This window comes from Periplaneta americana, chromosome 4, assembly GCF_040183065.1.
Source record: "Periplaneta americana isolate PAMFEO1 chromosome 4, P.americana_PAMFEO1_priV1, whole genome shotgun sequence".
NCBI classification, from domain to species: Eukaryota; Metazoa; Arthropoda; class Insecta; order Blattodea; family Blattidae; genus Periplaneta; species Periplaneta americana.
Window position 1 is genome coordinate 169,608,854 of NC_091120.1, and position 17,881 is coordinate 169,626,734.

Genomic DNA, 17,881 nt, shown 5'->3' on the forward strand with positions numbered 1-17,881 from the left:
AAATTGCATTCGCAGAGTTGCCAAACTTTGAAATGAGTTATCCGTAATCCCATCATATTCACCACCTCCCTTTCGAAAAAGTCAGATCTGAAACATATTTAGGCTATATAATTTACATGTTACCTAATGAGCAAACGTTACAAAACACATGGTTTTCACTAACACGTGAAGCAACTAAACACGACTGTTCCTTTGTGTAACCGTCTCGATATTTTTTAATACTGCTATCTTCTTACTAGTGGATGTAGTTTGAGAATTTACATTCTTCATTTCAGAAAACGAATCACAGGAAATTAAAATAGTGGAAATAACAGCCAGATATATGATATATATAAAAGCAGAACATAAAGTACCGAATTCACTCGTTTTACTCACAATTTCAGAAACTACGCTACTCACTGATGACGTAACACCACAGATTAGGGCTCTATAAATACAAGACAGCTTCATTCTATCAAATAATAATAATAATAATAATAATAATAATAATAATAATAATAATAATAATAATAATAATAATAATTGGAGTAACAGTAACAAATATAAATGACACTCGGGAGGAAATTGAACGCAGAATAAATATGGGAAATGCCTGTTATTATTCGGTTGAGAAGCTTTTGTCATCTAGTCTGCTGTCAAAAAATCTGAAAGTTAGAATTTATAAAACAGTTATATTACCGGTTGTTCTACATGGTTGTGAAACTTGGACTCTCACTTTGAGAGAGGAACTTAGGTTAAGGGTGTTTGAGAATAAGGTTCTTAGGAAAATATTTGGGGCTAAGAGGGATGAAGTTACAGGAGAATGAAGAAAGTTACACAACGCAGAGCTGCACGCATTGTTTTCTTCACCTGACATAATTAGGAACATTAAATCCAGACGTTTGAGATGGCAGGGCATGTAGCACGTATGGGCGAATCCAGAAATGCATATAGAGTGTTAGTTGGGAGGCCGGCGGGGAGGCCGAGACCTAGATGGGAAGATAATATTAAAATGGATTTGAGGGAGGTGGGATATGATGGTAGAGACTGGATTAATCTTGCTCAGGATAGGGATCAATGGCGGGCTTATGTGAGGGCGGCAATGAACCTCTGGGTTCCTTAAAAGCCAATAAGTAAGTAAGTAATAATAATGATAATAATAATAATAATAATAATAATAATAATAATAAAAATAATGATAATAGTAATAATAATAATAAGAATAATAATAATAATAATAATAATAGTGGCATTAATACCAATAATAAATTTAAAGACTACTATGACATTCTTTTTATTTCTCTAAATTTCAAAGTATGTTATAGATCTACTATTGTTAATCAGCATAACTTAGGTGTTATTTATGTAATAGAAATATTTTAATTACATTTCAAAACCCACGATTAACTCAAAAACTTTAAGTAATGGAAATATTTTGACAACAAATTTGGAAGCAGCGCGATGATTTCTATGAGAATAGCCTACGCAGTTCTAACAGACAAAAGTTTATTTACTCAGTATACAGAAATCTGCCAGGGGAAAACACTTCTTTGTTTAACTCGCCGTGACTCGGAAACTATTACAGATTTTGAATGGCAACCATTTTTAAAAGTAATTTTCATTCTTTCTGAACACTTCTATCGCTCTGACCCCCTTCTAAAGTGAAAAATAAAAAAGTTTATTATTATTATTATTATTATTATTATTATTATTATTATTATTATTATTATTATTATTATTATTATTATTATTTCCAGTCTGCTGTCGAAAAATCGGAAAGTTAGAATTTATAAAACAGTTATATTACCGGTTGTTCTGTATGGTTGTGAAACTTGGACTCTCATTTTGAGAGAGGAACAGAGATTAAGGGTGGTTGAGAATAAGGTGCTTAGAAAAAATATTTGGGGCAAGAGGGATGAAGTTACAGGAGTATGGAGAAAGTTACACAACACAGAACTGCACGCATTGTATTCTTCACCTGACATAATTAGGAACATTAAATCCAGACGTTTGAGATGGGCAGGGCATGTAGCACGTATGGGCGAATCCAGAAATGCATATAGAGTGTTCGTTGGGAGGCGGAGGGAAAAAGACCTTTAGGGAGGCCGAGACGTAGATGAGAAGATAATATTAAAATGGATTTGAGGGAGGTGGGATATGATGATAGAGAATGGATTAATCTTGCTCAGGATAGGGACCAATGGCGGGCTTATGTGAGGGCGGCAATGAATCTCCGGGTTCCTTAAAAGCCAGTAAGTAAGTATTATTATTATTATTATTATTATTATTATTATTATTATTATTATTATTATTATTATTATTATTATTATTGGCAACTATCTCAGCCTGCTCATTACTTAATAAAGAATACCGTAGGCCTACCCTCTTATTGAGCAATGCAACAATGAAATATTTCCCACTCACAGTAGGCCTACTTATCTCTACAGGTTACCTATCATAGGCCTATTGTTAAAGTATTTTCATCTATTCCAGAACAGAGGACACTTGCATGTGTGGATGAGCACGTTACGAAACCTCGTATATATCTTACTCTTTATTTTCAGATATATAGATATATTCAATGAAACATTATTATTATTATTATTATTATTATTATTATTATTATTATTATTATTATTATTATTATTCCGTGCCGTAGTGTCGGGGCCTAAGGCATCATACCAGAACCAGCGTAACGGATTGAGTGCTGATTCAAATCATTTTGAAATTTCGACCAGTGTATGGGACCGGTGCCCACCCAGCACCGTAATGAATTTGGGTAGCGAAGTCCAGTTTCGAAAACGTCTGATGGGATCATCATACTGATCACACAATACCCCCGAACTGGTTGGTTGATCGTTCATCTCTGCTGAGGCATATGAACATGAGGACAGCAACCGGCTGGTCTGCCTTGGTCCTTCATGGGCTGTTGCGCCACAGATGATGATGATGATTATTATTATTATGATTATGATGATGATGATTATTATTATTATTATTATTATTATTATTATTATTATTTATTTAACCTGGCAGAGTTAAAGCCATACGGCCTTCTCTAACACTCAACCAGGAGTAAAACTGCGTTACAAAAAACACTAGAAATTTACAAAGTACACTACAATTTTACACACAAAACTGAATAAGATAATAATAATAATAATAAAATGTAAACAACAAGTAAGTAGAAATCAGACATAATATATAACATAAAGAAAGAAAGAAAAAAGCATAATAAAATGTGAACAGCAGGTCAAAATAAATGAGATATACAAAGTATAAAAAATAAGACAATTATTGATAATAATAATAATGATAAAAATAAGAAAAGTAACAATAATAATAATAATAATAATAATAATAATATAATAATACTAATAGCAGTAATAAAATAGTGCAGTACAAAGCATGCAATGAATACAACATTTTTAGGTACACACAGTAAGGAAAATTATGATTATTTATAGCTCAACTTATCACATTAGAGATATACCATTATCGGAAAATATGAAAACAAAAATATAAAATAAGTTAAATATCACTAGAACATAAAAAAAATGTGAATACGTGGAAATATGCAATACAACACTTGTCATAAGAGTAAGTTAGTTTGGCAACTCGTCATAAGATAATTTTCTAACTTGGATTTGAAAGATTTCAATGTTCGGCAGCCCTTGACTTCAGGCGGCAGAGAGTTCCAGTGACGAGAGGTAGCAACAGTGAAAGATGAGAAATACAGAGATGACGTGTGAAGTGGAATTTCTAGCGTGTTATCGCGTTGTGATTGAGTATTAATATTACGATAGCGAGAGAGAGTATGAAAACGAGCGAATAAATAATAGGGGGATGAAGTGTGCATAATTCGATATAAGAGAGAAAGTGAGTGCAGATTTCTCCTCTCATGTAACCTTAGCCATGATAACTTCTCGAAAGAAGGTGACATATGCTGAGGCATATGAACGTGAGGACAGCAACCGGCTGGTTTGCCTTGGTCCTTCATGGGCTGTTGCGCCACAGATGATGATGATGATGATGATTATTATTATTATTATTATTATTATTATTATTATTATTCCCACTTAAAGATAAAAATATGTTCTGTTTTCTAAAACTCGTGTGTTCTTTGCACAGGTACCGCTCTACAAAACTGCACTCCGAAAGTCTTCGCTATAAATACGGAAATCGAGGACCTCAGACGGGGGCGACTGGCCTTGTTCGATCATCATCTGGACTTAAGCTCCGGCAGTTCATCATCAACTTTGGGGAACTTTTCTGGTCCTTTCGTCGGTAGAACGAACTTTAATCCATATGCTGAATTCGTAAAGTTGCTGAGAGATCAACAAAAATGTATCACTAAAGAAGGTAGGCCTAAATAGATGGACAAGCAGAGCAGTAATAAGTCTTACACTTAACTTTTGAATAGTTCTAAATTGATTTCTTACTTGGGGGAGAAAAAATGAACGGAGCTTTTACTATTTTAACACTCGTATCACATGAAGTAGCCTAAGCAGTAGAAATCTTCCTGTTAGAGTATTTAGGCTACATTTTCCTCAAATTTCCTGTCAAATTCTTATATTGCTTTAAAATATACAAAAGTTCATATTTAAGGAGATCATGCCTGTTTCTCAATCCATTACCATTAGATAAAGCATTATTGCATAGAAACTAAACGAATACCGAACTTAGAATCGCGCTCGAGCGCCATCATACAGGGCGATTCAAAAGATTGTGCTGAAACTAAAGGAGCTTACGAAGTATTGTTGTTCAGTCAACTGTCCGAAGACAGGTTTGAACTTCATAAGTCAGGGCCGGGCATGAGAGCGGCTCCGTTTAGCCGGCCAGAGTTGCTCTCGCTCCGCAAGGCAAGCCGGAGCAGAACGCACACGCAGTGGCGGACTCACATTACAGCTACTGTCTTCCTCCGACGAGTTTAGCGCTGGGACCTGAGGTATTCTTGCCATCGGTGCGGGGGTTTGCATGTAGATTCTTTTGTTGCTACAGCCAAGCCGAGCCGAGCGGAGTAGGAAGTATTAATCGTCCAAAAATATGCAGTCTTCAGTTTGTAGTAGTGTGTGAATATTTCATATATCCTACATATTGTTTACCTAGCCCTATATGGTTTTGTTATTAATATATTAAATATATTGTTGCAATTTTTGCTCAAACATCTCCCTGATGTTAGCTATGTTAATATTATAGGAATTATTCATATCAAATATTTCACCGTTACAAGTCATTTTTAAGGAAACATGCTGTGGAAAAGTTTTTAGTTTTATTCTATTGGAATTTTAGAGTACGTGTGATTGGTATCGTGAAAAACATATTCCTATAATGTCATGCGAAAATCATTTGTTGGTGATATCTTAAAATACAAATCAAGTAATTTTACTTCTGAAGTGAGTTCAGCAGTACAGTATATTTAAATTGATTACTTTACAAATTGAATTCAATTCTACTAACCGCTAAATTTTATAGTATGATTCTTCTTTTCATTTATATTATTGTAGTTTTATTGTGATTCTTCTTTTTATTTATTTTATTGTATTTGTATTTCTGGTGGTGTGATGGCCTTAACTTCACCAGAATAAATAAATAAATAAATAAATAAATAAATAAATAAATAAAATTTTCTACAATACTTTCCTTCTCTGAACACGTAAGTACGAATGGTTGTATCTCTATCTCGCCAAAAATACGTTAGAAAACTAATAGGCATACTGCTCTCATAAATTGGGCGAATGTTTTCAGTATGATTGTACTTCCTTCGAGACTGCCACTGTCACTGTTCCCTCCCGCTCCAGTACCGCGCTAGACTAGTCGGAACTGCATTCCTCTCAGCACTAAACTCCTCAGAGGATGACAGTACCTTCCCTGCATTCATATAACACGAGCCACGGTTGTTCTATTCATTCAGTCTGTCAGTACATAATAGTTTATAAGGATATTACGGCTATTCATTGTACAGTACAGACTTTATAATTCTCTTATTAATTTAATGAAATAAACTTCGCTCTATGAACACACACACAATTCATTAGGCTTATTTATACAATCTATATGCACAGTGCTTTAATAATGATACTAATAATTAAACATATGTAAAAAAATAATTACAATTCGAAACACAAGAAGGATATTAGTAATAAACATTCTCTTACACTTTTATTTTGCATGAATAAAACATTGTACCAAAATAGAACTTCTGTCGATCTGAAATCAATCAGTATTTTCTATTGAAACAAAACTATATAAAACTCAATAACCAAAATAAATACAGTATGTGTTTGTTTTCCGAGACTTAAGAAGTCGTTTCATTTGCAGAAGCCGTTCAATGTTTGGAAAAAATGAATTAGCCATGTTCAATTTCAAAATAAAATTTAGGTTTTCGTCTGACATACAGCTTCTCAGATGACTGCATCTTCAAAGTTCACCATCCTACTGCAAAGTCAATCACAGCACTGACAGTGAGTGACATAGTTTACAGTATGCATGCGTCACAGCGCTCGGGAGAATTACTCTTTTAAGTAAACAGCGCTCATTTCTCAGAATCACGTAATGTGCCCAGCCCTGTCATAAGGAGGAGATAATGGGGTAGAGTGGCCAGTTCCTTTCCTCCGCCAATGCATAGGCCTACATCGCTGAATAGTAACATATTATACTAGTCAGACTTCAGATGCATACAAACAATTGTTCTTCCTCTGACACATATCGTCAAGTGAGATATACTGCCTGATAATAGATGTACAACAGAGGTACTGGAATATAACAATTATATAATAGAGTCATGGTCTATAAAGTAATTATGCGTTAGTATAAACCCATGTATATTATGGACATGTTGTATATATGATTGTCTCGTGACCAGAATATTGTACGAAATGGAAATATAAAAATTGGAGATTTATCCTTTGAAGAGGTGGAGAAGTTCAAATATCTGGGAGCAACAATAACAAATATAAATGATACTCGGGAGGAAATTAAACACAGAATAAATATGAGAAATGCCTGTTATTATTCTGTTGAGAAACTTTTATCATCCAGTCTGCTGTCGAAAAATCTGAAAGTTAGAATTTATGAAACAGTTATATTACCGGTTGTTCTGTATGGTTGTGAAACTTGGACTCTCACTTTGAGAGAGGAACAGAGATTAAAGGTGTTTGAGAATAAGGTGCTTAGGAAAATATTTGGGGCTAAGAGGGATGAAGTTACAGGAGTATGGAGAAAGTTACACAACACAGAACTGCACGCATTGTATTCTTCACTTGACATAATTATGAACATTAAATCCAGACGTTTGAGATGGGCAGGGCATGTAGCACGTATGGGCGAATCCAGAAATGCATATAGAGTGTTAGTTGGGATGCCGGAGGGAAAAAGACCTTTAGGGAAGCCAAGACGTATATGGGAAGATAATATTAAATTGGATTTGAGGGAGGTGAGATATGATGATAGAGACTGGATTAATTTTGCTCAGGATAGGGACCAATGGCGGGCTTATGTGAGGGCGGCAATGAACCTTCGGGTTCCTTAAAAGCCAGTAAGTAAGTAAGCATGTTGGACAATATACCAATGGAATAATACTAATTTGTGCAAAAATTTAAGAAGTCGAAGGTTACATGAATTTGACTATTAATTTTAAATTACATCAAAAGTTGGTGCAGGTAATGCACCGTCAAAGGAAACTCTGTTGCACTCTCCCAAATAACACAGGTATCTCCCGAAACACATCAGATGCTGCAAGTATCCTGGCTAAAAGTTTTTCTGAGTCTTACAGGAAATCTTGTAACCGAGGCTCTTAATATCCCGACCATCCAGTCAGACTTCGTCTTTCGAACCCTCGTCCCTCATAGGCCTATGCAAGGTTTTGGAAAGTCTCGAACAGCAAGAGAAAAATTCCATCCACATCAGCTGATTTTTTCACACATGTACAAAATTTGTTGATTTACTCCAGGAAACTCTTGTACACAAAATTAAAAGTTAAGTAGTTATAAGCAAATTTGCATACGTTTTACTAACCCTGTAGAATGATCTACTACTTAATTTTTAAGCATCGATATATAAAACAACGAATTCCACAATTAGGATTCTTGAAGGTGATAGCGATACTAACGGTAACAAGTGATAAAATCAGTGAAAGTTTTATATTTACATCGATCTGATAAAAGGAAAAAAGAACAACAAACATCAAATTCCTTAGAAAAATGGCAGAGTGCACTGTCTCTGACAAGAATAGTATCTACAAAAACAAGAACGGAAGTAATCTCTAAGAATGAATGGTGAGATCTCATAAGGTTACTGTGAATATATTATGTGTAATGAATTGAAAGTGCTTTTATTTTAATTCAGTAACTCAGAAAGACTCCAAACAACATTAAAAAGTTTAAAAAATGCGCACTATTAACAGCATTATATACGTCATAACGACATTCAATTTCAGTCCACACCTTTCCAAGAACGTCTCTGCAGTGGTGCTTGCAATTGTTTGTCTGATTCTTTCTTTGATGACGTCAAGATTCGGAATGTTTTAACTGTAAACCTTACTTTTGACATAATCCCAGAGGAAGAAGCCTAATGGGGTAAGATCAGGACATCTTTCGGGTCGCGTTCTGCCAATCCGGCACTCTGGAAATCGACGATTGAACTCTCCTTGCACATGATTCGCAAAGCGAAGACGTACTCCCGCCATTTGTAAAAAAAAAAACTGTAGTATAGTAGTACAGACCTACTCGCATGGTTCACGTGTCATGTTGGATGCATTTTGAAGGGATATCAGGGGTAATGAATGTTAGGTCTATATTCAATTAAGGTTCATTTTCTTTTAAATATTAAAAGTAGTTAAACCAACAGTTTACCCACTCCTGATGGCGTTATTTCAGTTGCCTATCTGAATAATGTGGCCGGTATTTCAGGGACAACCTGCAGGCCTATACGAATAACTGCTTTACGTTAATTTCTGCAAAACAATGATAGACTATATTTATTAAAGATGAAAAATATGTTGCGCGATAATCCATAATGGGCCAAAGCCTAATAGCCGACTGCTGGCCTCTCGTTCACAACTCACAACAGAGGTTGTGCAACCAACATTGGGGTAACATGTAGTTAGTACGTTGATCCTCGAAGCCGGCTTGGGCTTGTTAATATAGTATTTCACTACTCACGGGACCTCCTGAAATTCATCACTGGGTGGACACCAATGCTGTACACCGGAAAAAATTACATGAGAATATTAAATTTCTTCTCCCATGAGGACTCAAACCAGCACTCATTTCGTGACGTCAGTCCAATGCATAGCGCCTTACACCTCGCAGCTTTAGCGCGGCACGATTTACTTAAAATGGAGAGGCTATATTTTTAATAGGTCTATAGCTGCAGACCGTAGGTTATTTTAGCTTCGATGGATGTGGTGATACGAAATAGTATTTGATGAGATTGAGGATTTTTTATGTAATTACCTGCCATTCGCCATAAGTTATATTTGGGAAAAACTATGTAAAAAGCTCACCCAGGTAATCAGTCCAAGCAGGAATCGAACCCTCGGCCGAACGCAGCTCCAGATCAGAAGACAAATGCGCTCCGATTGAGCTACGCCGGTGTCTGTGCATGTGAATTAGTTAATTAATATTTATTAACTATGAATGAGTTTTCACTTGGTAGTAGTTACAAAAAAAATGTAAGAATAGAAATAAAATGCTAAATAATAATACACAAAATTAGGTTTATAGAAAATTAGGTTCTCTTATTAATTAGGTTATTTTATGTGTTATTATTAATGTAATTATTGTGTATTATTTGTGTTGTGTATTTTAATTGTATTGTGTATTATTTTTATTGTGTGTAATTAAGTTACCACTGCCACCGGGTGTTTGCCCACTTGTAATGTAAATAAATACATACATTCAAATCTAAATACATATCAGTACATATATAAATACGTATACAAATCTAAATACTTATCAAGTCTAAATAGAAAACTTTACTGTCGCGGCCCATGTTTTAGGGAAGAATTTTGGCGTTTTTCTGGTGTGACTGAGACTATCTTACTTTTTGGGATTATAAAAAATGTCTTCTGTATGAAAGACAGAAATCGACAACATATTTTCTTTTTTATTTAATAACTACTTAAAATCGTTTTACCAACTTGGCCATATCGCAACTACAAATTAAATAATAAAAAGTATAAGTCAATTTTCTTATCTGGGTGTAGCCTATAGTAAATGATTTCATTTACATTCATCTTTGTCTTTGAAATAATAGTGCAAAAAATAAATTATAAGCAGTGACAGAATTCGCAGTATTTTGCGAAACTTGTAAAATGTTTAATTAGAAAGTATGTGTCATCTTGTTGACAATTATTTATATATGATTAGCCTGAGTATTTTTCGCAATGCTCCCCACCCTTTAAAACATGAATATTGAATACACTTAAAGCGTTTAAACCTTTTTAAAATACATGACACAGTGACAACTTCCTGAATCGCTATTTAATGCAATGGTCTTTGACCGGTTTTTGGTCCACGATCTGAAGGTTGTACAGTATCTCGTCTGAGATGACGTCGAGATGTGATGGTGGTAGCGGTTGATGCTGGCGGTGGTGGGGAGGAACGAGCTGTGCGAGGAGGGGTTTCGACTAAAATGGAGGGGATGAAGCGTGCTCCCATCACAGCACAGAGAAGGGAGAAGGTAGATGTTGGAAATACTATTGGAGTAGGTTAGGGTCTACAGTATTACAAGATCTGGCAGAAGCGAAGTGTAGTGACACCGTGCGTTCAGGGAGGTGCTGCACACTGACTGGACAGCGCGGATGACAGTATGGCTCTGTCCGTAGACACAGTTCCTAGATCAGGTAAATGAGTCTACCTGACACAACAGCCTAGTGTTAATGTGTGTGTTGTGAGATGTGGATCTATATAGTGACATCAGCTATTACAATTCTGACACTTCGCTGTTAATAAAAGGGGAGGGGGTACCGCAAAACGAAGGATTCAAGGAGATACATGCAGCCTATATTATAAACGTATTAAGGTAATGTATCAATTGTATTTATTGCCGTTTTACCGACTTATTAATAAAATATCCACCCACATTTCATCCAAGATAACACTTGTGTACATCAAACTTGTGTACAAATCTCCACGTTAAATGTCATTCTGTATTCTGCTCGAAAGACCAAACGCGCATTGTGTATCCTTTTATTCGATATGTTTTCGATAGTTTCATAATTTTATTCTTCCTTTAATTAATTATAAACAGTATACAGTACTTGAAAGTTTGCTATTTTAAATCCAAATGTTTGTTCTCGAAAACTTCTTGCAAGCATTGTGTATCCTTTTATTCGATATGTTTTCGATAGTTTTATAATTTTATTCTTCCTTTAATTAATTATAAACAGTATACTGTACTTGAAAGTTTGCTATTTTAAATCCAAGTGTTTGTTCTCGAAAACTTCTTGCAAGCATTGTGTATCCTTTTATTCGATATGTTTTTGATAGTTTTATAATTTTATTCTTCCTTTAACTAATTATAAACAGTATACGTTACTTGAAAGTTTGCTATTTTAAATCCAAATGTTTGTTCTCGAAAACTTCTTGCAAGCATTGTGTATCCTTTTATTCGATATGTTTTTGATAGTTTTATATTGAAAGTTTGCTATTTTAAATCCAAATGTTTGTTCTCGAAAACTTCTTGCAAGCATTATGTATCCTTTTATTCGATACGTTTTTGATAGTTTTATAATTTTATTCTTCCTTTAATCAATTATAAACAGTATACGGTACTTGAAAGTTTGCTATTTTAAATCCAAATGTTTGTTCTCGAAAACTTCTTGCAAGCATTGTGTATCCTTTTATTCGATACGTTTTTGATAGTTTTATAATTTTATTCTTCCTTTAATCAATTATAAACGGTATATGGTAGCCTACTTGAAAGTTTGCTATTTTAAATCCAAATGTTTGTTCTCGAAAACTTCTTGGAAGCATTGTGTATCCTTTTATTCGATATGTTTTTGATAGTTTTATAATTTTATTCTTCCCTTATTTAATTATAAACAGTATAAGGTACTTGAACGTTTACTATTTTAAAACCAAATGCTTGTTCTCGAAAACTTCTTGCAAGCAATTTTTATCAAAATTAGAATAGGGTATTTATTTATTTTATAAAAGTGATTTTTATTCATTCGTTCGTTCGTTACTTCTTTCGTTTGTTAATTTATTTTATGACGTATATTTATTTTCTGGTGGCACGTACCGATTCAGCATATTGGAACCTTCGATACGCAAGAATAAATATTTTTATAAGAATATACCCGGAAGCTACTGAATAAACGTGACTCATCCCCGCCGGTAAATGCTCCGCAAATAAGGGGAATAGTTGATAGTAAATTTTACACTCGTGGACGATTAATATCTTTCAAATGTTTCCAGATTTATTTATTTAATATATTAGATTTCAGCTACATTAGGCATTGCAGCCCGAAAAAGCAGAAGCTCGTCCTCTGGCGTAGTTCAATTCAGTTATTCAAAATATTTTACAAAATTTGAAGAGAGTTCATTGAGCACACTAATCTTAATATATAGTAAAATACAGACAATATGTAATAATATATACAAATATAGAAAATACCAAAGTAGGCTACATGAGTATTAGATTTCAATTTTAAACTCAATTAGCTTAAGAAAATACAAAACAATTAAATAATTAATCTAATTTGTTTCCTTAAATCTATGTGTGTTCAGTGTACTTAATTCAGGGTAAGCTCTAATTAATGCATTATATATTCTGGGTCCAAAATTTCATCTGTGCTTTAAACCAGCAGTTGTGTGGCATTTAGAAAGAAATTGTAGCTTTGTCTCGCACAGTATTCATGGGGTTCAAATTTAAATGTAGGCCTATTGTTATTTTCATAGAAGTAAATCAGCAATGTTAATATATTATAAACTTCCTCCATACACGTAATAAATAACATATCGACACCTGAATTTTTTAGGTCGAGGAGGATAAAATTACAATAAACACAGAAATTCATCATACAGCTGTGTATTCTTTATTATCTTCTTTAAATACTTTCTGAAAATGAATATAATAGCTTATGAATGTTATTCCCTTTGCGGTGAGTTTCCGTTTTCTTTGGAAATGTTGGAAAGATAAAACAAATGGATATTGGAATCGATAATGTAACACTTTAATGGTTACAAATGTTCTCGTAGTTCAACTGAAACAAATGTGTATGAATAACTACAAGAAAAGGATGTTAAATTTTGTTCGATACTTTCTTGTTTAAAATATGATAGCCTAGTTCGTTGTTGTAATTATACTTCAAACTATAGACGAATACTCTATAATCTTAACGAAAAGTACATAGTAAATGATCAATTGTCTAAAAAAAATAAATAAAAATTACCTACTATGCTAAACTCCAATTGAATAGGTTGTTTGAGAAACTTCACATGTCCATAGCTAAAGCAAAGGACATGTGTGGTTTCTTAGACAACCGATTCAATTACTAATTTCGCTAAGTTATGTCAATTTATGAATTTGACAAATAACGTGCGTACTGTGAACACAATTTAGCAAAGATATTAAGAAAAATTGCAAGAATTTATCTGTTGTCAGTTTTGCCTTATGGCTCTAGGAAGTATTTCATTATTAAAATCTTAAAATCAGTCTTTATTTTATATTTCAGAACTGAAATGAGTTTTTAAAATAGTCTACAACTGTTGAATAGAGCCTGATATATATTTATGGAGTTAATGAAATTCCGCTTAATCATATCTCGACTAAAAATAACAATGTTTCGCCTGTCTTTCGCAAAGTAGTTCAATTTTATAGCAAAGGAAAAGTAATTAAATTAACTTGTTAATAATTAAATACAAACATTCATCTTTCAAACTAAAAATAACTTAAAATAACTTTCAACTTCAGAAAGTAGCTATAATTACACATTAACATAAAATTAAAACCTATATAAGAAGTCAAGAGCAACTGAGCTATTTAATAATTCAATTTCTTGGTGTAGTTATTATTTTTGTTGTATTTTTACTTTTTATATCGCATTAAGATCTACTTTAATGACATTTTATTGGTATACTTTGCCGTATAGACTATTATATTCAGAATGTAAAATCTTGTAAAGTGACCACAATGAAAATGTATTTTCCTTGTTTCTATTAATCTACGCAGTTCTACGGAATATATAAAGCGCTGATGGAATTGCATCATCCTCAGCACCGATCTGTGCCTACATCAGTTTATAATTTATTTTCGTAACAAAATACCAAATAGCCCATAGAATTATATTAGATTATTTTATTAAATGTATTTCAGTCAAAAGGACTTATCAAAATTTTAAAACATACGATTAACATACGTAAACTACTTAATCAAATTAATCTTAGAATATAAGTTAAACATTAATAGATATTAAACATGTTTATATTAATAATAGCTACATATTTTGTAATGTCCTTGTTATGTGTAATGGTATTTGTTTTAATTATTATGTGCAATAATTGAATTAGATGTTTTAACCAATAACTTGGCTTTCACCAATTATAATTAAATAGTTACGAGTGATACAATAATTAACACAACTATTATTTTAATTTTGTAATACACTTTTAATGTGTTTGATTTTAAATTTTCTTTAATTATCTACTTCAAGTGAATATGCTAATACTATCACATTTATTTTCAATGTCTATAATATGAGATATTGAACCCATGCCTGAAGATGCCAATAGGAGAAAACGTTTGCAATATATATTAGGCCTATTAATAACATCAAATTATTATATGTCTAAATATTTTTTATTGTTTTAAAATCTTGACAAGTAATTTTGCCTGAAATAATATATTTATTGAAATAATCTAATATCATATTTTGACTTAATTGAATATCACCAAAATGTTTTTTAAAACCATAGAATTATGTTTGTACACTTCGTAAGTCCTAAATTCTTAATAAGGTATAATCACGTATTACGTTACCAACATACGGTTCGTTTTTTTATTTTTTATTTTATTGGGTTACTTTACGACGTTGTATCAATATCTCAGGTTATTTAGCGTCTGAATGATATGAAGGTGATAATGCCGGTGAAATGAGTCCGAGGTCCAGCACCGATAATTACCCAGCATTTGCTCGTGTTGGGTTCAGGGAAAACCCCGAAAAACATCTCAACCAGGTAACTTGTCCCGATCTGGATTCGAACCCGGCCCATCTGGTTTCGCGGCCAGACGCGCTGACCGTTACAGCACAGTTGTGGACCATACGGTTCTTAAGGCATTGTAATATGAAGTCCATAATTACTCCTATTAACAGGCTTATAGAATTTATTCATAGGACGGAATACTATAACATCTCCAACGAGATATTATTTGAGAATTTCCTTTAATAGGCCTATTATCGATATGATAACACCTTGAAACTAGTTATTTTTACGGTATTACATAGGAATAATATGTATAGCATAATTATATGAACTCAAATTGGATTGAGGAATATATTAAAGATGAAATCTGTAACATTAAATACGACCAAAGAATAATATAAAAACAATAACAGCGACAGGTGATAAAATACTATGGCATATCATTGAACTCCCATAAAAATGATTCAATAATATTAGGATGTTTCTTAGGAATAAAAATAAATTCTAAAATTCTCCTCTCCAATCTACGTACACTTCAAACAACAAAATTATTCCATTTTACTATTCAGTTTTATTATTGTATTACTGTAGTTTAAATTGAATTCTATTATTTATTAATTTATGCCATTTAAGACTCCCTACCATCGTAGGCTGCCTACAAAGTCAAGAGTACAAAATAACAAAAAATAGATAAATAATTGTCACTAATCCACCGCAAGATCCAGGTCAAGTTATTTCTTCTTCTTCTTCTTCTTCTTCTTCTTCTTCTTCTTCTTCTTCTTCTGTTTCTGTTATTCACAAATATAATGTCCTTATTTGTGTATAAAGTATTCTTAAAATAAATTATTATACAGTAAATGCAGGTAGCCCTATTACGCTCATGAGTATTATGACAAATCCATTGGAAAATAATATTTTTAATCAATTTCTATTTTTTAAATCCTACATTATAAATTACAAATAACTAACTAAAAAATTTGACAGTTGAAAAAAGTGCTAAAATAGTAACAATAGATTTAATTTTACAGCAATATATTCTGTTTTACGTTCGAGCATAAACATATTCAATTACTGACGATTAGGGACCGTATTTTGTCCCAGGGCGCACGGAGATAAGGTTAGCAGTTCATGACGTCATATTGTTTGTGCTGAAGTTGACGTTCTATTCAGGATTCAAAACTAGACCCCGCAGACTGTTTACAATGCGTTAATAATGATAACCATTGATACTACGATGATGTTTCGTACAATTTAAAGTATTTGTTCGTTTATTTAATTCATTAGTAACACAGAAAACAATGGAATAATAATAATAATAATAATAATAATAATAATAATAATAATGATAATATAATAATAATAATAATACTTACAAATGGCTTTTAAGGAACCCGCAGGTTCATTGCCGCCCTCACATAAGCCCGCCATCGGTCCCTATCCTGTGCAAGATTAATCCAATAATAGCTAAACAATCACGATTTATTATTTAATAACACAATTGATATAACTTACTTACTTAAGTACTTACAAATGGCTTTTAAGGAACCCGAAGGTTCATTGCCGCCCTCACATAAGCCCGCCATCGGTCCCTATCCTGTGCAAGATTAATCCAGTCTCTATCATCACACCCCACCTCCCTCAAATCCATTTTAATATTATCCTCCCATCTACGTCTCGGCCTCCCTAAAGGTCTTTTTCCCTCCGGTCTCCCAACTAACACTCTATATGCATTTCTGGATTCGCCCATACGTGCTACATGCCCTGCCCATCTCAAACGTCTGGATTTTAAGTTCCTAATTATGTCAGGTGAAGAATACAATGCGTGCAGTTCTGTGTTGTGTAACTTTCTCCATTCTCCTGTAACTTCATCCCGCTTAGCCCCAGATATTTTCCTAAGCACCTTATTCTCAAACACCCTTAACCTATGTTCCTCTCTCAGAGTGAGAGTCCAAGTTTCACAACCATACAGAAGAACCGGTAATATAACTGTTTTATAAATTCTAACTTTCAGATTTTTGGACAGCAGACTGGATGATAAGAGCTTCTCAACCGAATAATAACACGCATTTCCCATATTTATTCTGTGTTTAATTTCCTCCCGAGTGTCATTTATATTTGTTACTGTTGCTCAAAGATATTTGAATTTTTCCACCTCTTCGAAGGATAAATCTCCAATTTTTATATTTCCATTTCGTACAATATTCTGGTCACGAGACATAATCATATACTTTGTCTTTTCGGGATTTACTTCCAAACCGATCGATTTACTTGCTTCAAGTAAAATTTCCGTGTTTTCCCTAATCGTTTGTGTATATTGATAGGCCTGTACAATTGATATATTAAAAATATAAATCATATTCGACAAAAGTTACATTTGAAGAAAGATCATATTCTAGAGACGAAAAGTAGTCTTTTGGCAATCGGCTTTTGTAAGTAGTCAGTGTCTGAAGCCCATTTATACACTATTTACAAATAGTAGGCTATAGTATTCTTCTTCTTCTTCCCTTCAAGTATTAGGCCATATGGTCTGTTACGATCTCACAGTTGAATTTTCAATCCAGCGCTTTTTTGGACGACCGAGAGATCTCTTCCCGTTTGGACGATAGTGGAGCATGACTTTTGGGATCCTATCTCTACGCATGCGATGCAAATGATTTATCCAATTATTCCGATAACGTTTTACGTGATTAATTACAGATCCTAGTTGTAATTCTTCCATTACATCTTCATTGCGTTTGTGATCCCATTTCGTA

General features: G+C 33.3%; 1 protein-coding gene across 1 annotated transcript in view; it reads left to right on the forward strand.

The window, feature by feature from the left end:
• The first annotated feature begins 10,545 nt into the window (after positions 1-10,545).
• Positions 10,546-17,881, forward strand: part of LOC138698970 (protein krueppel-like) — a 45,916-nt gene continuing 38,580 nt past the window's right edge. Inside the window, exon 1 of the mRNA XM_069825157.1 lies at positions 10,546-10,690. Within this exon, the coding sequence (XP_069681258.1) occupies positions 10,546-10,690 (145 nt within the window). The remainder of the gene's footprint in view (positions 10,691-17,881) is intronic.